A 21,736-nucleotide genomic window follows, 5' to 3' on the forward strand; every position below is an offset into this window, starting at 1 on the left:
CCCGTGCGGTCTCGCCCCTCTCTCTTTTTTTTCTAGCAGGGTTAGGGGGTGGCCAGAGCATCATAGAGAGATATGTACATATCTCATTCGAAAGGAAATAGTTAAAAAAAGGGGCATACGTCTTTTTCGGAATGACTTCATTGGTTTGAGTTCGAGAAGTATATACTTTTTTTTTCTCAGAAATTGCTAATTTAAACCTAAATAGCTTGAGGTCTCAATGGACCTTACCCTATACTACCGTTGATTATTAGTAATATAAGAATGTTGTAGCAAAAAATTTTCGCAAGTTGATTAATTGAATGAGCTCCCTGTAAGCTTCATTACCAAAATCAGGAGATAAGTTTTTAGGCTCAGGAGGATCGTATCAACTTGGTCGAATTATGGGTTCATTAATTGGTTAATTAATTAATTAATTCTAGAGGTGATCATACCGAATCAAATGTCTTGAATAATCATAAGGGGCTCATTTAAATGGAAATTAAATTTGTTTTGGCCTTTTTTAAGTCACGAAAGAGATCCCACCACAACAAGGTGACACAAAACAACAATGCCAGCCAAATAGGGCCGAAATGCCCGTGAGCGAATAATCTAAGATAGTCAATTGATATCCCAAATATTGATAGCCAAAATATTCAAAGCTTTAAATGAAATCCATTTCTCTTCTAACGTCCCCTGCTCGCCGAATCTTTAGTTTCTTTTATGGTTTTCCCTACGATTTGTAATCCTATGGGCGATCCTGGCAATGCTCCTCAACCAATGCCTTAGTCTTCTGGAGTACATGTCTCCGCCCCTCTTGCCTCCAAAGGGTACCGAACTCTGGTGAACTCAGACAAATTTTGTGTTTTACATATGTTTTCAATTTACACTTTTTTTATGTTAATACACATATGCAAGCGACTTTAGGGGGGGGGGTATAAACTGGTTAAAATCCACAAAGAGATAGCCAAAAAATGTCTTAAGTTAGACAAACATGTTTCTGTAAGGTTTAATGTGTATATAAAAATAAAAAAGCTGAGAACGAACTAGAGTTAATTAAAAAAAAAGTTCTTCTAATCATAGGCAATGCAGTTGCGCTGCCTAAGCAAAGAACAATGTTGGCACATTTTTTTTTTTTTTTTTTTTTTTTTTTTTTTTTTTTTTCCTCTTAGACCAGGGCATGTCGTATCGGAGTTGTTGTAGAAACTTCAAAAAGGGCTAATTCGATTGGAAATTGAAAGGGCTAGTGCCCTTTATAATAGTCGAAAGTGATTGGAGGGAAGCTATCCCTCCTCCTCCCTCCTCCCACACCCACCATTTCCCCAAACACATCCAATGAAAATTTTGAGATAGCCATTTTGTTCAACGTAGCTGAAAGGTCTGGAAAATGTGTCATTGAGGATGACAATCCCACAGCGCTCAAGGCAATGGATGTAAGTTATGCCCTGGGGGCATGTAAGCTTTTTAAAATAATCGTTGTCGTAGAAACTTTAAAAAGGGCTTATTCTATTGAAGTTTGGGAGGGCTAGTGCCCTTTTTATGAGTTGGAAGTGATTGGAGGGTGAATGCCCCCCCGCCTATTATTTACTCAAAGACTTACGATCAAAATTTTGATATACTCATTCTATTCAAAATAGTTGAAAGGTCCGCCCTCAGGGACAGGGTTGTAAGTTACGCTCTTGGGGCATATAAGGTTTATAGAAAGCGTTGTCGTAGAAACTTCAAAAACGGCTCGTTCAATTTGAAATTGAGAGGACTAGTGCCCTTTTTATTAGTAGAAAGTGATCAGAGGGCAGATACCCCCCTCTACGCCCATCATATCCCCAAACACTTCCAATCAAAATTTTGAGATAGCCATTTCGTTCAACGTAGTTGAAAGGTCCAGAAATTATATCTTTGAGGATGACACCCCCCCCCCCGCAGCCTTCAAGGCAAGGGTTATAAGTTATGCCCTGGGGGCACATAAGGTTTTTATAGAAAACGTGGTCATATAAACTTCGGAGGGGGGCTCATTGGATTCGTAATCAGAAACTCTAGTGCGCTTTTTAAGAGTCAAAGTGATCGGAGGACTGTCCCCCCCCCCACACACGCACACACTCATAGACTCAGGCCGAATTGTCCCGAAATTCATCTAATAAAAATTTTGAGATAGCCGTCTTATTCAAAATGGTCTAAATATCATATAGCAAGGCTTTTGGGGTTGAAACAAACCACCAAAGCCTGGAGGCAACGGTTGTAAGTTATGCCCCGGGGGATTTAAGGTTTTTATCGAAGGGATGGCTGTATAAACTTTAGAGAAGGCTCACGTGTTTGAAAACTGGAAATTGTAGTTCCCTTTTAAGAGTTAAAAGCGATGAAGGGCAGCTAGCCCCCTGCCCCCCTCTCGGCTACTCCTCTTCGTCAAACGAGTCTGATTAAAATTGTGATATAGCGATTTTACTCAAAATAGCCCAAAGAACATATAACAATGCCTTTAGGATTGACACAACCAGCCAGGCGATACGGTTGTAAATCATGCCCTGGGGCTTATAAGGTTTTTATGGAATAGGTTGTCGTATAAACTTCAGATGGGGCTCATTTGACTTGAAATTGGAACTTATAGTGACTTTTTGTGAGTCAAAAGTGATTTGAGAGCAACCAGGAGAGATACGAAGGGTATTAAGATGAGTCTTTCAGGGAATGTTGAGGAGAGTGTTGAACTAAATCATAACATATTATGTTTATTTGGGCTGTTGTCAAAAGGGTGTAACTCAGGAATGACTTGATATATCAAGAATTTATTTGGGTATTAAGTTGAAACTTTCGGAGAATACTTAAAGGAAAAGATCAATTGACAAAGTGATTTGAGAGCAACCAGCCCCCCCCCCCCCACACACACACATACGCTCTTCTTTTCCCCAAAGACATCCAATCAAAATTTAGAGATAGCAATTTTGTTCATTGTAATTGAAGGTTCTAGACATTATGTCTCTTAGAAAAACACCCCCGCCCCCATAGCTCTCAGGGCAAGGGTTGCAAGTTATGCCCCGGGGCATATAAGGGTTTTATAGAAAGGGTGGTCGTATATACCTCGGAGGGGACTCATTGGATTGGTAATTAGAATTTCTAGTACCCTTTTAAGAGTCAAAGTGATCAGAGCGCAGCTCCACTTCTCCCACAAAAACGCATTGTGTTTTCCCGAGATGCATCCATTAGATATTTTGAGACACTCCTTTTATTCAAAATAGTTCGAAGATCATATAACAAGGTTTTTGAGGTTGATACAAACCACCAGAGCCTGAAGGCGAGGGTTGTAAGTTATGCCCCTGAGGCATTTAAGGTTATTATAGAAGAGATGGTTGGATAAACTTAAGAGGTGGTTCATTTGGTTGAAATTGGAAGTTCTAGTTCCCTTTTAAGAGTCAATAGTGACAGAGGTCAACTAGCCTTCCCCCCCCCCAACTACCCCTCTTTTCACCAAACGCATCTGATTGAAATTTTGCGCTGGCAATTTTGTTTAAAATAGTCCAAAGAACATATAACAATGCCTTCGGGGTTGGCCACCCCCCCCCCTAGAGCCCTGGGGCCTGGGCTTTAAGTTATGCCCTGGGGGCATATAGGGTTTTTATTGTATGAGTGGTCGTATTAAATTCAAATGGTTCGCATTTGATTTTAAATAAGAAGTTATAGTACCCTTCTTAAGAGTCAAAGGAATCTGAGAGAAACCACCCTCCCCCTCGCCCCACGCACATCATTACCCAAAACAAACATCCAAATAAAGTTTTGAGACATTAATTTTTTCCGTATTGTCGAACATCTCAGTAAATATGTGCTTGAGGATGTCAACCTCCCCCCCCCGGCCTTAGGGCACTGGGTGCAAGTTATGGAACTTGTTCATTGTTTACATATATAGTTCTGAAAAAGGTCTATGGTATTGAAAAAGGTCTGTATGTTTGACTTCTACTTTCCCAAAATACGAAGGGTATTAAGATGAGTCTTTCAGGGAATGCTGAGGAGAGTGTTGAACTAAATCATAACATATTATGTTTATTTGGGCTGGTGTCAAAAGGGTGTAACTCAGGAATGACTTGATACATCAAGAATTTATTTGGGCATTAAGTTGAAACTTTCGGAGAATACTTAAAGGAAAAGATCAATTGACAAAAAAATAATATTGACGAAAAGGGCGTGAAAAGGGTGTCAAAAGCGCATATCAACAATATTTTTGGAACGACTTAAGGTGTCAAGTTGAAACATCCGGGGCATCATGGCAGCGAAGTTTAACTGACCAAAAGGCAATATGCGCATGCTACTACCGCTATTAATACTGCTACTACTACTACTAATACAGCACTAACACTGCAACTACTTCTACTACCACCGAAACTAGTGTGACAATAGTACTATTAAGGCCGAGTGTATGAAGGTTTGAGAGAATATTGATGGCAAATTTGAACTAACAAAAGACACTATGTGCATTTAGATTGTCAAAATAGCTTATCTTAAGAATTGCTTAGTGTATTAAGTTGAAACTCTTAAAGGGGAAGATCGATTGACCAAAAGGCAATATGTGCACCAATACTACTGCAACATTTACTAGTTCTACTACTACTACTAATACTACTGCTCAAACTACTACTTCTATCGTAACTGCTTGTAAGGTCAAGAGCATTAAGATGAAAATTTCAAGAAGTGTGTGAATATACAGGTTATCAAAAGAGCAAATCGACAATATCATAGCAATGGCTAATTATATTAAGTTGAGTAGTTATACTACTCCTGTGACTACTATTACAACTTTTCCTAAGGGTATGAAAGTGAAATTTTCAGAGAATATTTATAAAAAATTGTGTTGTACGGATGCCATCTGTATGCAGGTTGTCAAAAGGGCATATCGGCAATATCTTAGGAACAGTTTTGTGTATGAAATTAAAACTTACAACGCTTATTGCGGGAGATGTTGAACTAACCAAAAGACAATATTTCATGATAATACTACTACTTCTGCTCCTACAAATACTACTGCTGCCACTATTATTATTACTGCTACTAAAGCCAAGACCACTACGATTAACTCTACTCCTACTGCTACTACTATAACTAGTGGCGCTACTAATACTATTAAGAAACCTAAGGATATTGAGGCGATTGATATTGATTTTTGGCAATATTGTAACGATACTGAAATAAATCGAAACACCCTATGCCCACATAGGTAGTCAAGATGACGTATCAGCAATGCTTCAGGACCGGTTGATGGTATTAAGTTAAAAATTTCATCGTGTGTTGAAGGGGATGTTGAAAAAAAGGTACTAATTCAACTACTGCTACTACAACTATTGCTAATATACAAAGTAAGGGTTTTAAGGTGAAGCTTACATTATTTAACAAGTTTACATACTTATATACAGTTACATTATAACGGCTTACATTATTAACTTAGACCTTTCAGGGTAAGTTATGACAGATTATGAACTAGCCAGGAGACAATATGTGTATATTTTTGATACTACTTCTACGGTTACTGTAACTAATGTAAGGGCATTAAGTTGAAACGTTTAGGGGGGGGGGGTAATTAAACAAAAAACTATACTCATGCACGTATTAAAAGGGTATATTAGCAAATAAAGGATATATCATAGGCAGTGCTCCTCTATCATAGCTAGTAGCCTAATATCATTGATATTTTAAAGGAGCTAATTTTATTGGAAATTCAAAGTTCTAGTATCCTTTTTAAAAGTCAAAAATGATTGGAGGACAATTAGCCCTCCTCTTTAGCTCATAATTTTCCTAACACTTCCAATCAAAATTTTATATAGCCATTTTGTTCAGCATAGCTGAACAGTCTTATAGCTGTATCTCTAGGGCTATTGCGTAGGTCAACCCCCCACAGTTATGCAATTTGCCCATTACGTTTAAAACTAAATGTTGCTGTAAGATTAAATAAAAAAAACACTGTGTGTATGCTGATTGCCAATAAGACATCAGCAGTATCCCATGAACGAATAAGGGTGTTATTTTCAAAATTTTGGGGCTAATTTTATTATTGCTTCTGCTCTTAAAATCTAACTAAATCAAAAGAGTTTAAATGCATCCAAGCTGTCAAAGAGCAAAGATAATTTCTTTTTTTGCGAATGGTATCAAGTTTTATTTTTCAGATCAACTAGAAGAGATATGAAAGGTAAATTAAACACTACTATTTGTGTTCAGATTTTTAAAAGGGTGTATGTTGTTGAAAATTGTTAAAAAAAATTCTCCAGTATACAAATAGCTGGCCAAACTATAAATTCTTAACATTTACAATTCTTAACATCTAACATTTAACATTCTTAAATTCTTAACATCTTTAAATTCTTAAAATTCTTAAAATTCTTAACATCTTAACATTCGTAAATTCTTAACATCTAACATCTTACATAAATTCTTAACATCTATTAACATTTTAAAGAATAAATATCAGCATATGTATTTTAAAAAGACTATGCACATTCATTTGTATTTTTTTCAGTAAAGTGCAAATTATTTTCTAGCCTTGGAAAGGCATAGGGGTTTTGAGCCCTACTCATGTTAACTAAATCAAAAGAGTTAAGATGTTAACTAAATCAAATTCATTTATCGAATTTAAATAATGCGAAAACTCAAAACTAGTTAATTTAAACAAAACTATTAGGTTTAACAAATTATTAGCCAGAGAATGTGTTATTAATTAGTGGAACTGGTAGATAATAACAAGTCCAATAAACAACTATTTCTTATAGTGTATACAACTTCCGAATTTGTAAATATGATGCATATTGAAAGTAACCATTATGATTTAGGAGAAATTTGGTAAGAAAATCTGTAATAGAAAATTTCCTATTTAAGAAAAGTGGGGGAGTATAGGGGTCACCAGCGCTAACGCATTTACAGAGGGAGACGGAGTCACTAGCTTAGTTATAGTCTAGTCAGGGGCGTCGTTTGGGGGAGGCAAGGGGGCAGCTCCCCCCCTCAATAATATGGAGAAAAAATATTATACATCCCGTGCCCTTTGAGTATCCAGATATGGACCCCTCTTGCCCCCCCCCCCCAATAAAAATGCTGGAGATTCGCCCCTGAGTCTAGTCTATGGAAGGATTATAATAAAAATGTTGGACTTTAGACTTAGAGTATATAGATGATCCAGGTTATATGCATACAATACTATAAATATTTTATTAGTTAAATGAGAGAGAAAGAGCAAATAAGATGTGGATTATTTTAGCCAAATGTTTGGAATTTTTACCCCTTAAACCCCCGTGTCTTTTGAAGGTGATGACTAAAAATATATTTTATTAAATCTTCTTCTCAATATTAAAAACCCAGGATAGGGTCTCCGTAGGATTCTCCTGGCCATCTCCTGCAATTACCTTCCTTGGCCACCTGAACTAAGCTATGAATAGAGAGAGGACGGATCATTAGCTTTATTATAGTTTATTATATGGAACGCTAATAATAATAATAATTTAATGCGAAAACAGGCTTGCGCCTCTACCTACAAAAATTTAAATAAAAATGTTGAATTTTGAGCATTCAGACGATATAGGCTATATGCGAATAAAAATCTAGAATATTCTAGTTAGCTTTACTGAGAATGAAAGGCCGAATAGAATATGGCTTGTCAAATGCTGGGAACTCTAGCCCGTAAATCCCCATGCCTTTCAAATGTAATGCCTGAAAATATATTTTCTATGTTAAACCCCTTTCCAGACGGCTTGAATCTTCCTCCCAAAATCAACAGAATAGTGTATACGTAGGATTCTCCTGACCATCTCCTGCAATTATACTATGGGGTTGTATGCTATAGCGCAATTAGATTCCCCATGCTTCAAGGTTTTATCTTTATTTATTGTTTTTGAGTTAGAATAGAGACTAAATAATATTATACCCTGCCCCTCTATTTTTACAGACTATACAGCCTGTGTGGAGACTAACCTCTTGTCTTCTTATGGATATTTATGAATAAAATTTGTTGTAAAAATATTTTGAATTTATCTTTTATAGGTCCTTTGGGAGAAGTAACCAAAAGGACCTTACTCTAGACGAGTTGAGAAAGCAAGATGTTCCCTTTGAAGTTCGACGACTTAACGTTGGTGATTATCTATGGGTTGCCAGGAACAAGTCTGACCCATCAAAGGAGCTGGTTCTTCCATTTGTGATAGAAAGGAAGCGTCTTGATGACCTAGCCTCAAGTATAAAAGATGGAAGATATAGAGAACAAAAGGTGAAAAATATTTATTACTTAGTAAAATGGTAATAGAATAATGGGGGCTAAAGTGACCTAGTCTCTAGTTTAAAATATGAACGATGTCGGGAAAAAAAGGTGAAGAATAATTATTACTTAGTAAAATCATAGTAGAATAATGGGGCTATTGTGCTATAGGGGCTAATCTGACCTAGCCTCCAGTATAAAAGATGAAAGATGTGGGGAACAAAAGGTGAAAACTATGTATTGCTTAGTGTAATTATTTGAAAAAAACTACGTTTTCTAAAGAGTTAAAGAGGATGAGTCACAAGTTCGAACCTTAAAACGTACAGGGATTAGGAGGTACAGTTTGGGGGCTGCCGCCTCCCAAACCCCCCGCTTTTTCAGCCTCTTTTTTTTAAGATTTTTTAAGTCTTGTAGCCTGCAATCAGTTGGTCGTACCAACACAAATGAAACTGTTTCAATGGCATTTTTTTTAATCTTCGGAGAATTTGGCAATGACAACTCAGTCTGTTACAGTTATAACTACAAACTTATCTCTGTGCCAGGTATAGTTATGTATTCTGTGTGATTATGTATGATGGAAAAATAGATGAACCTGAACCTAGCTGAACCTAAACTGCTTGTTTATGCTGAGCCCTTCTTCTGTTCTCTGTTTTTTCTGTTCAAAATTGTTAAGTTCATCACATTATAGCTTGTTATCGGTTAGGGAAAAATCTCATGTAAAAAAATCCAGCAAACAGGCTCAGTGCTGTTTCTAATCAAAGAGATGCATTAGGATGTTCTTACGGTAAAAATTCAAGCAGACTTCGTTCGTGTTGCAAAGCATTTCTTTGCAAGGGAAAAAGCGGGGGCTGATGGGGGCGGTAGACCCCCAAAATAAAAATCTTAACAAAAGAGGCTGCAAAAGTGGGGGGTTTGGGGGTGGCAGCCCCCAACTGTACCTCCTAATCCCTGTACGTTTTAACGTTCGAACTAGTGACTCAGCCTCTTTAACTCTTTAGAAATCGTAGTTTTTTTCAAATAATTTCTGCACGTTTTTGTACAGTGTATTACTTATTATTGCTTGACTAACTGTTAGCTGATCGTGTCAGGGATTAAAGTTGGGGGGCTGCCGCCCCCCAAACCCCCCGCTTTTGAAGAGTCTTGTGTTAAGACTTAATTCCCGAATACTCAAATCAAATGCACAGTAAGATTTTCTTTTTTCAACTTTTCTTCGAGCATGCGGTTATACGGCATGTTATCAATGCAGTGGAGACTTACCTGTAAGCTGAAGGCCGACTGTGATATTCTTCTGGAGACGCCTGTTGAGCCGAAGGATTTAATAGATTGGATTTAAAAAAGAAACTGAGTTTCTTTTTTAACATTTAAATTTAAGAGATACTACTTTAAATTCAATATATAAAAAATTTACTCTGACAGAGAATCGAACCCGGGTCTTCCGCATGACAGACAGGAATAGTGACCACTGTACTATCAGAGACTGTTGTTAAATTATTTTTAGTCTGTGCAATCATTTTCGACGCAAGCAAATACAAAGTAAGATTCTCTTTTTTCGACAAAAAAAACTTCTGTGAAAGAGCTGGAATTTTTGGAAGCTTGCAGTCGGTCTTGTCAGTTTAAGAGGACTATTTTGATCTAATTTAATAATGAAATACCATGCTTTTAGGAATTTCAAAAATTAACATGAACTCTTGTAGGAAAACGAGGTTTTTCGTAAATGTAAATTCGGGGGATTATTTTTTCGGTCTGAAAATATCAAAAGGCCCTAACAGGTTGAATTCTGCTTCTAATGAGTCCTCATTCACCCGGATCCGTTGCCTACTGTGGTCTGTAGGCGTGGCTGATAAAAAAAAACTTGATATTTTGTTTTTGGAAAACAGGGAAGGAGTGATCGGATTGAGCTGAAATTTTTAGGATAAGCTCCCAGGCCCTAGGAAAGCTAGTCCGTTGTCCGATCAGCCCGATCGGACAACGTTAAAGGGGGGCCGTGGTGAGAAAAATTAACATGGGCTCTTATAGGAAAACTAGGTTTTTCGTAAATGTAAATTTGGGGGGATAATTTTTTCGGTCTGAAAATATCAAAAGGCCCTAACAGGTCGAATTTCGGTTTGAATGAGTCCTCATTCACCCGGATCCGTTGCCAACTGTGGCCTGTAGGCGTGGCTGATAAAAAAAAAATTGATGAACATTAATTGGCTATATTTGGTTTTTGGAAAACAGGGAAGGAGTGATCGGATTGAGCTGAAATTTTGAGGATAAGCTCCCAGGCCCTAGGAAAGCTTATCCTCTAAATTTCAGCCCGATCGGACAACGTTAAAATCAAAAACTATACTGTGGCTAGGATTTTTAGATAAATGCCTGCCTAAAGCAGAACCAAATGAAACAGCAGCAATATTAGAATTTAGAGCTTTGCCAACATCCTCTGTATACTGTTGTATGCGTTTCTCTATTCATATTAATTCAAATTATCTTCACAGTCTTACAAAAAGACTTTTCTTTTGTTCTTCGTACTTTTGTTGTTCAATATAAACAAAATATTTTATTGTTTATATATATTATATATTAATTATAATTTATATTATAATATATTAATATTATATAATGGTTGTTTGTTATGGAAAGGCAGTGTGGTCTTCGTCGCCATTTTTTTTTTATAGTAAAAAATGATTGTATTTAATCAATGGCAAATTAATTTAATTAAATCTTATTTGATCGGATTCAATTAAACTGTTTTATGCTTAAGTTAAATTAGAAAATTAAAAAAAATTGCAGTAAATGGGTGAGTTAGTAACAGAGGCAACACACAAGAATTTCATGAGGATTTCATCGAATCAAATGACAAAAAGTGTACCAACGCTCATTAACAACAACAAGTAAGTTTTTCAAATGTTGCTAGTTCAGTTAAAAACCAAGGACAGTGAAAATAAACTCTGATTGTTTTGATTGATTAAGTGGAATCATAATTTACAGCCATGCATATCTTAATAAATCAGGAAAAATGAGTTTCATTTTTAATGAAACAGACGTGGTTGAAAAATAAGCTAAAAACACATGGCACCAATTAATTTAACAAGAAGTAACAATCACTCATCTCCAGCTCTGGATTAAATCGTGTTACATTCTCCAGGTATGCAATTTATTATACTAATCTCAAGATGCGCAACGAAAACCTGAAGCCTGAAGTCAAGTGAGCATTTTTCATTATACGTAACGCCAGTAAGTTAAATTAAAAGGGTAAAAACATATGGCATCAAACGATTTAAGAGGGTTTTTGTTTTCCTTCAAAGTGTTAATACATTCTTAGACCACACTGGCTATACATGACAAACGAAACTCAGAGAAGAGAGAAAGTAACGAAATTAAAAATAAAATCAAAAAGGGTGAAAAAACGAGGATTTTGTCAGCCAGCGAACCATGAAGATGACAAAATATAAGCAAATATTTCGACAAGGACCTCCGCCAAGTCGTCCTCAGTGCTAAACAAAAACAAAAAATAAAAGAAAAAAAACAAACGAAAATCTAACCTTTTGAAGTTTCCTGTACAAAGACAGAATAGACACTGAATAAAAAACCAGGCAGGAATCAATGAAAATGAAATTTACCAAGATGATTGTGTAAGGATCTTTCGTCTTGCATTAATTTTGGCTGTAAATTATGATTCCACTTACTCAATCAAAACAATCAGAGTTTATTTTCACTGTCCTTGGTTTTTAACTACACTAGCAACATTTGAAAAACTTACTTGTTGTTGTTAATGAGCGTTGGTACACTTTTTGTCATTTGATTCGATGAAATCCTCATGAAATTCTTGTGTGTTGCCTCTGTTACTAACTCACCCATTTACTGCAATTTTTTTTTATTTTCTAATTTAACTTAATCATAAAACATTTTAATTTAATTCTATCAAATAAGATTTAATTAAATTAATTTGCCATTGATTAAATACAATCATTTTTTACTATAAAAAAAAATAGCGACGAAGACCACGCTGCCTTTCCATAGCAAACAACCATTATATAATATTAATATATTATAATATAAATTATAATTAATATATAATATATATAAACAATAAAATATTTTGTTTATATTGAACAACAAAAGTACGAAGAACAAAAGAAAAGTCTTTTTGTAAGACTGTGAAGATAATTTGAATTAATATGAATAGAGAAACGCATACAACAGTATACAGAGGATGTTGGCAAAGCTCTAAATTCTAATATTGCTGCTGTTTCATTTGGTTCTGCTTTAGGCAGGCATTTATCTAAAAATCCTAGCCACAGTATAGTTTTTGATGAATCTGCCCTTAGTAGCAATGACCTATGCATAAAACAGGTAGCCTGTGAAGCAATTGAAATCAGACTTGAGATTAATAATAATATTTCCTAAAATAGGGACTTGGGGGAATATACACTAAATGCTCTATACAGAAATTCAATTAGAAATAACCTTACGAGATATTTTTAAAAACCAACAGACATTAACACAGAACCGGTCACAAAAAGACCTTTGAGGTTAGCTGCCAAAAAGGCTCGATTAGCAATAAGAACGTGTTTTTAAACTATTTTCCTTTCATCTTATTGAATCGCCTTGTTTTACCTAACTTTTTATCAGCCCTGGTTGAACTTCGCTGAAGTATAGGATGCTGGGACTGCTTTAAAAAAGAAACATTTATTTTTGGTTAGATTGGTCGAACGCTGTTGTGAATCTTTTTTCTTATATTTTTCTTTTTTCTTATATATTTTTGTCTTGCTGAGGACGGCCCTTGGACATAGGGCCGAAATATTCATTCAAATTGTCTTCACTGTCTTACAAAAAGATTTCCCTATTGTTCTTCGTGCTTTTGTTGTTTAATATAAACAAAATAGTTTATTAATTGTAAACAATCGCTTTCTATACAAACTTTTTAATGCTTGAAGAAAGGCCGTTTAGCTTTCTGCTAAATATATAAGATATTCCCAGGAAACTCTATTCACCTTTCTCTGCTACTTTCTATAGAATATTTAAGGAATTTTGTCCGGAAATCAATTTTTATCCTAATGATTTCGTTTCCAATACAATTGGCAAGTTAATAAATGTTTCTGTAAATCTGGCCTAAAAAAAGAAGCTGTCAAAATTAAATGTTAAATTTAGGTAATTTGGGCAAACTATGTATTAAACTTATAATAGAAGACTACTGTTCGTTTTTTCTCATTATTAGATGTTGGAAATCGATTTCTCGTTTCTAGTAAAAAGAGTTTTCGGTGGTGGACACAATTTACATTTATACAAAAGTTATTAATCGTCAAATCCTTTTGCGTAAGAAAAGACGAAACCCAGTTGCATAAATGTCACCTATTTGGCTATCTGTATAAATTTAACAGATATACTGGCAGTTATGATGCACGCACTTTATTTTTCGTTTTATTTTGCATTGGAATCGTTGCGCAGCTAGGGGTGTCAAGCTACGAAAATTTAGCGGGAGGGGGGTAAAAGATCTAAAGCCGAACTGACCGGCCATGACAAAAAATACAAAGAAAAGAATATAAAGACAACAAACGGGTTTAAGGCCAGTAAAGGAAAACGAAGAAAAAGAACAAAATCACTCGAATGTTTCGCCCGTATCTAAAAAGGCATCTTCAGCGTAGGAAAAAACAACAAAAACTAAAACTAAAAAAATATATAAAACTAAAATAGACCAACCTAAAATGTATAATATACAATTAATTAACATTTACAATTTGTAGTTACCTTTGTCAAACCACAAAAATGACTGGATTAAATTTTTTTTAGATAACAACTGAAATAGGATTAAAAATGGTCCGGATTAAAAAGTATATGTTCTGCTAAAGTTGAAGTGAAAATTTCTGGTGGTTTTTTAAATTTTAGAGCATTATCTATTGAATTCCGGTGCTCGATAAAACGTTCCACAAATATCTGGTCAGTTCGACCGACGGTGTATAGCATTCCTTGCTCTCGCGGAAAATTTTTACATCGGCCGAACACACAAGCAATGTGTGGAACGTTTTATTGAGCATTGAAATTCAATAGATACTGCTCTAAAATTTACAAAACCTCCAGAAAGTTTCATTTCAACTTTAGCAGAACATATACTTTTTAATCCGGACCATTTTGTGTTGTTCGAGGAGGCAACAGCCATTTCCGATGATAAAGGTTTCACTCAATGGACTCTTGAAGCAATAGAAATAAAAAAAAGACATTTTTGCAGGTTTATCAGTTAATGGAGATACTGGTAATATAAATCTTTTACCTATTTATGATATTATTTTAAAAATGAACCCTTGTTCAAAAATAAATTATTGCAAAATGTCCCTGGGGTTAGTTCAAGTAACAAAGGCTAAGCGAATAACAGCATCAAAAGCTTTGCAAAAAAATTATGTTGAAATAATATATTCCTACTTCATTTGTTATTTAAAAATTTTGTTATCCAGTTACTTTTGTGGTTTGATCGTAGCTATAAGTTGTAATTTTAAGTTATTGTATATTGTATATTTTAGGTTAGTCTGTTTTAGTTTTATATATATTTTTTAGTTGAAGTTTTTTTTCTACGCTGAAGATACCTTGTTAGATACGAGCGAAATATTCGTTTGATTTTTTTTTTTTTTTTCATTTACTAGCCAAAGACCCGTTTGTCGTCTTTATATTCATTTCTTTGTGTTTTTAGGGGGGGGGTGTTTTTTTCCAATTTTCTTTTAATGAAGCTACAAAAATGAGATTTTTTAAATATGGTTGTTAGAAGGGGGGGGGGCAGTTTGTTTTTTATTCCTTCGGTGAAAAAAAAACACAAAAAGCTATTTTTCAAATATGCACCTGCATCTATCCCCTGATCCAATCGGAGCCCCATCACATAGTGTGGCTTAGGGCCCCTTCACATATTTTGGCTTAGGAAGAAAATTGCGTATATGCTATAGTGTAAAACGTTATTTTGGACAGCCAAACTAGAATGACTCCTGAGTAAAGCAGGTTCACATTTCTTTTATTTCGAAATTTGTTTGCTTCAACGTCTAGTGATGTTTCCTCGCTCTTTGGATAAAATATTTTTTTGGTGTCAGCCAAATTTGTCAAAAAAGTTAAAAACATGTATATATATATATATATATATATATATATATATATATATATATATATATATATATATATATATATATATATATATATATATATATATATATATATATATATATATATATATATATATATATATATATATATATATATATATATATATATATATACATAATAACTACAAAAATTAATAACAACAAAACGTAAACTGAGAAAACACTGAAACTGACTATTCAAGGAAATCTTCACGATGCCTCATCCCTACCCAGACGAACCCTCCAATATTGTTTATATTTAAATATCACCTACTTTTCAAAATTTCCAAAATCCAATCTCCCCCCCCCTCCCACCCCCTGATCGACATATAATAACCATTTATTATACTATTTATTAGTACTCATTTATTATCTATATAATGACCAATGTAATTATTCTGTATATTTCAGATAAAGAACCTTGTGAGTTCGACTTATGTTGAAGAATGTGGTAATCTTAGTCATGAATCTTACCAAGTTCTAATGACATTTGATGAGTTTAATAAACAGTCAAATAAAAGAAAGGTAAATTATTTTGTTTATAAATCTGAATTGTGAACAAAAACTCTGAGTAATAAATGATTTCTAAAGATAAATATTAGGACAGAAATCTAAATAGTTTTTCTTAGGAACGTTTTCCATAGTAGAAAAAATCAAGTTTGGTAGCAAGAGCTGGTGTTAAGCCATTCGTTTCGCCGCCATAAAACTTTTGGAGTTTAACAAGCAGAATTCAGAATAAATAAAGGATTCATTATGATTTCTTGCCAAGCCATTACTCTCGCCACTGTTAACTTGGGGGTGAATAACAAGAATTAGAAATAAAAAAGGAAAAGGAAAAATTTAGTCAGAGTTGGTGCAAAGCCACTGTTTCACCACCATACCACTTCTGTGGGTCAATGAGAATTCTGAATAATAAAGGATTCAGTGATAAGTAATAGTAAACTATTGCTTTCGTCACCATAAAAGTTTTGAGGTTAGGAAAAAAGAATTGAGTGAGAGACACTGCATAGCTGTTGTTCACGTTTCCATGAAACTATTGGGGATGAATGAGAAAATTTGAAAATAAGAGAGAATTCCGCGAAAGATGGCCCAAGCCAGTGGCTTTGTCACCATGTAACTTTTAAGGGTGAATGTGGAGAATTCAGAATAAAAAGGATTCGGTGATATTTGGTGATTAGCTGTCGCTTTCGTCTCCACAAAACCTTCGGAGTTGAATAAGAACGAATTAAGTAAGAGATTCAGCGGCGCTTAGCCATTGCTTACGTCCCAATAAAACTTTTGTTACAAATAAGAAGAATTTAGAGTAAGGAAAAAGTCTTTTGGGGGCCAACAACAAGAATTCAGGGAGAGTTGGGACTAAGCTGTTGCTTTTATCACCATAAAACTTTTGGAGGTGAATAGCAAGAATACAGAATCGTAAATAAAATTCAATGGCAGTTGGGGCCAAGCTATTGATTTTGCCGCATAGAACTTTGGGAGAGAATAAGAAGGTTATTCAATAAAAGATTCAATATTCAATTAAAAGGTATTCAATATTCAATAAAAAAAATATAGCTAATAATGTTGTAAAAAGCGTCAGAATCTCTGTAAATGGTTTACTACATAAATGGTAGAAAAGATTTTTAGAAGTTCTTAAGATGGAAGAAAGGGTCGAAGATAAAATAAAAGCCTTCTATGCTTTAATTCCAATATTTTTCATATATATTTCTTTTGTTTTCGTCTTTCTTTCTTGAATTGTTCTTATATGTCCGAGAGTACGAAACTATTCTAAAACTTTCTAAATATAAATAGTGTATACTGGGATTTGACCAAAATGGAAAACGAGAAACCGTCAGTTGTACTCGGACCTGTTGTTCAGTAACAGAAACATATATTGACACTTTTTATGGTGTCGTTTTTGGTGATGACTGAATAATCTATACTTCAAAAAGTGATGACAAATAATAAACTTTAACAAGAGAATTAGAATTTTCTTGAGTTCAATGCCTTATTAATTGTCTATGATTTTCAATATTCCATCTTAAGTAGGGCAAGGTCTTAGGTTTGCAGCATGGTAGATAGCTGTAATGTATCTGATGAACGTTAGTTTTAAATGCCATATAAATTCTACTGATCTTAGCGTCTACTCGTGGCAAGTGGCAGTGGCAGAGGTGTTGTAGATACCATGAATTGACACATCGAAGGTGATAATAAATGAGGTGTCTGGTTCTAAAATGATGTTTCTATTTATACCGATTTTTTCCGAAAAAAATAGGCTGACCTTTTAACATTAAAAATGATAAAAATTCCAGTCCCAAGAAGCAGGCAATTCTTCTTTTTTTTATATAAAATTGATGAAAAAAAAAAAAATAAAAAAAAAAAACATGAAAAGATATTGGTATTTTCGCGCTTCTGCCATATCCCTGAAATTTATAGGGTTTCCTTGAACTAACCTGAAAGAAAACTAATTTCTCCGAAATCTCTTTGATAACTAACGTTATTGAAAATTAACAATCTGTACTTCCTGCCTACGTTTTCGTATTTACGAACATTATTTTTTCGGTAGATTTCGGAAATCCCAGTTATTACTCGGGAAAGCCCCAGAGAATACGGTAATAGTGGAAGCATTAACTTGTGACTAGTTTAGAAGAGGCGGAGAAGTGATGAGTTCAACTTGACGAGCAACTTCAAGAAACTCTTTTATTTAAGCCAAAGCTGAATTATACTGATCGTAATACCATCAAGTGGATCAGATATATATGCAAGGGCCTATCCCGTATTTATTTGGGGGGGGTCAAAATGACCTTTAAAAACCCATCAAAAATTTGTTTAGATGTATTTTCGTTACGTTTTTACAAGTCAAACAAAATTGTCGGACGGCTGGGGGGGGGGTTCAAACACAGTACCCTTTCCCCTGGATACGGCCATGTATATAGGGTGCCCTGATTTTTATCAAACCTGGTTCTAAAACTTAAAATAAACTGTCAACAGGTTTTGGAACTGAATGTAGGCTTTTAGGTTTCATTGTTTTCATTTGTCTGCTGTGAAACAAACTGCAGTTTATTTAAATTGCATGTCATATTATTTTAAATGTCATGAAGTGCTTTTTTATTGTCTGTTATGACCATATTTGTATGAAGAAATATCAGCACATAAGAACACGTCAGTGGGTGATAGAGTAACTAGGATAATTTCAGCGACTTCGGGCCTTAGAAACTTCGACTGTAGGCTTCGTATTGCCAAGATGAGATCAATCTACTGTGGCACCATGGCATGATAAAACAAAGTTCTTACCATATAAAATTATTTTTCTGAAGCTCCATTTAAGAATGTTTTGTACTTTCTGTATCACAATATAGAAGTTTGACATTCATGGGACTCGTTCAAATTTGTCCGATTTGTTGAATTTGTCGGATATGTGGTCTTTATTGTATTCTGTGATTACTATTTTAGTCATAATAGCCTACGATTCAAACAGTTTTTTCAAACTTCTTTTAAGTTAAAAGTCCTAAATATGACTTTTACTCTGAACGTTGTTGTAATTTTCCAGAAACAGTCAAAAAAAGTTTTCTTTTTGTCATTAGAAATGCTTAAATAAAATAATGTGACGAACGGTATTACAAATTATCATAACTTTAACTCCAATTTGACGTTCCGTTTTCTTTTTTTCTATCAGTTGACAATTTTAACTTTCCCTCAGTAAGTACGTTATAAGTAGTGTTGGGCACTATTCTATATTGGGACGTTAATATCGATATCACAAACGTATCATAATCAAATAGACTGGGACAATAAACTGAAAGTGGGGAATGACAAAATTAGTTTTCTAAAAGGAAACAAGATTTTCTTTTAGAAAATAAATTATTTTCTAAAAGAAAACAAGTTTTGATAACAGAAAAAACAAGTTTGATATCGAAAGAACTGGCTATTTATAGGGATCTAAAAAATGTAAAATTCATACAATTAAGTTGACCACCGACAATCATGGGCCTGAGAAAATTTGCCTTATTTCGGAAAAGGGAGAAGAAATTCCCAAAAAAAGGTGGGATCTTCATGAAAATTATGCCTTAAAATTCAACATGTTTGAGAAAACGAAAGCCACCGTCTGCCAAATATGAAATTTCTTTTTTCTTCCAGTATAGAATGGTCACGTGTTCATTTGTTTTTTCACAAAGGTGACAGTATCAAACCAATGAACGTATATTACTTAAAGAGGGCTCATTTGAATAAGATTCGATGGATCTGATATCCCTTTAATTAGCTCTTTTGCTGTGCTATTAGTGATTTTAGTGATGCTTTCAAAAAATATGTCTTCAAAAGAAAAAACGAAAATAAAAATGCCTCGATCACGGACGCCAATAATGAGCTTCGTTGATGGAACTCACATGATAAATCACTGGTTTATTCAAAGTTCTATATCTATATGACATCGTATGAATACAGCAATAAAATGATGTATAAATGTAAATTAAGTGAACTAATATGAAAATTAATTTAAGTAAATTTAGCGAATGGCTGGAAATTACGGACGCTTACCAATTATATAAATTAAGATGTGGAAGATAGGATGCTAGATAGGACCGAACCATCAAATTTTGTGCATATTAACGATTAAGTAAACAGGGTTAACAAAGATGATTTTGAAACCAGATTGGCTAGAGGTGACGAAGAAAAATACTAAAAGAAGCTACAGCCAGACTAGAAAACCAAAAAATTGCAAATACTTCGGACCGATATTAATAGTCTGTTTTCTTTTACTAGTTATAGAAGATAAAATATTATAAGAAAAAATATTTGAAAATAAAAGGTATGCACTTAGACATTGAAGATTGACTTCGATCCGAAATATTGGCTTTTTTCTATAATGGTCTGATTCCGTTGCCGTTCCTTTGATATTTTTCTTCATTAAAACAGGCATTAATAAATAAGTATTGACTAATCAGGTGAGGATTAATAATAAATAAATTATTAAATAATTTATTTAATAATAAACAAATAAAATAATAAATTAAGGGCCACTAAATAAAACTTCAAATATCTAGGTAGTATGATTAGTAAAGATTATAGATGCATTAAAGAGTTTCAAATGCAGAACAGCTAAGGCACCGGGTATTTTCTTGCAATTGTAAAAAAGTTTGGAAGAATAGGACGGTATCATGAATTGAAGTACTATAATGTAATCATGAATCGTATCATGGGATGAGGATAAAGAGGGAAGCTTTGAAAGGTTGGACGGAGGAGTAGAGTACCGAGCTGTTTTTCGCCTTGGTGCTTCAATAAGTTGTTAGTAAGTAGTAGTAATGATTGTTCCCAAGTTTTATAACGGCAGGGCCGGATTTAAGGCTTTGACGCTTCGAAGCCTAAGCGTTTTTGCCGCTCCGTTTTTGCGACAGTTTCGGGTAAATCTCTGAAAATTCGAGGATAGTGGAAGCATTGAACAGAACGTAACTGATGAGCCAAAAGCGATGAAAAAGATAGGTGAAACTGAACTCTCAGTTGCCACTCTTGGGAGACATCTAACAGTTCATAAGTTGCCATGGAATTTCTGTGTGGTTTTAAAAGCACTTATCTGTGAACATGCAGCGTGACGGTGGAGTGCACCTGACACTTTGACGATAAATCACATCAGTCCAGTCTTTCTTAAGAAAAAAAATAACTCAGTGATAATTTATTCCCCACCCCCTGGCATTGTGCGCTCTGAGGCCCTGGCCTAGTGGGCCTATCGGTAAACCCTGGCCTTCATATTGGCTAGCTTGTATCTTCATCTTGAATTAAATAGAATGTGTAGCAATCAATATGGAAGTATTCCTTTTAGAAACATCTTTCATTTTCTAGATTTTTCTTACCTAAAGGCCTTTTCTAGGACATACGTTCTATTTACTAAGGTCTTTTTCTATTTTCTAGGCCCTTTCTGTCTCTGAAACGTTTGGAAAGCAATTAATGCAACTGCATGGGCTCTCAGATAAGAAAGCAGCAAGTATACTATCTTTGTTCCCTACTCCTCATAGCTTATTCGAGGGTTACAAGCTGTGCTCAACGGAACAGGAGAAAATCGAACTACTTAGCGGCAGTAAAAGTAATCGAACAGGAATCAGTGTTAAAATTAGTAAATCCATTTAATTGTTATTTAATAAGGAAAATTCTTAGTATATTTAATAAAATTTTATTTTACTTTTTTACAAGGTAGCTACAATATTAGCTAGTAAAAGTTGTGTTGACTTTAGATGAAGATAGTTGAAATTTCACGGCCTACTCAAAATTCAAGAAATGCATACCATTGCAAAGTACACTGGGAATGATAAACATTCTCATTTCTATATAAGCAGTGTTGCCATATTATTTGTGAGTCCACCTAAGTAAAGGCTATTCGTGTGCAAAACAGAAACCACCTAAAAAGTGCCAACAGCCACGAAAACTGCAGCAAAATCAATATGACATCTGTACCATTTGTAAGGAGTGTCCTGAACAAATTTAAAGG

General features: G+C 34.5%; 1 protein-coding gene across 1 annotated transcript in view; it reads left to right on the forward strand.

Moving 5' to 3' along the window:
* LOC148940931 (uncharacterized) overlaps positions 1-21,425 on the forward strand; it is a 131,874-nt gene extending 110,449 nt beyond the window's left edge. Inside the window, exons 11-13 of the mRNA XM_089105114.1 lie at positions 7,975-8,194; positions 15,691-15,804; positions 21,163-21,425. Coding sequence (XP_088961240.1) covers positions 7,975-8,194; positions 15,691-15,804; positions 21,163-21,378 — 550 coding nt within the window. The 3' untranslated portion in view covers positions 21,379-21,425. The remainder of the gene's footprint in view (positions 1-7,974; positions 8,195-15,690; positions 15,805-21,162) is intronic.
* Positions 21,426-21,736: the final 311 nt, after the last annotated feature.

The sequence above is a fragment of the Artemia sp. Qi Xiang Cuo genome, chromosome 19, assembly GCF_049724085.1.
Source record: "Artemia sp. Qi Xiang Cuo chromosome 19, ASM4972408v1, whole genome shotgun sequence".
In the NCBI taxonomy this organism is placed as follows: Eukaryota; Metazoa; Arthropoda; class Branchiopoda; order Anostraca; family Artemiidae; genus Artemia; species Artemia sp. Qi Xiang Cuo.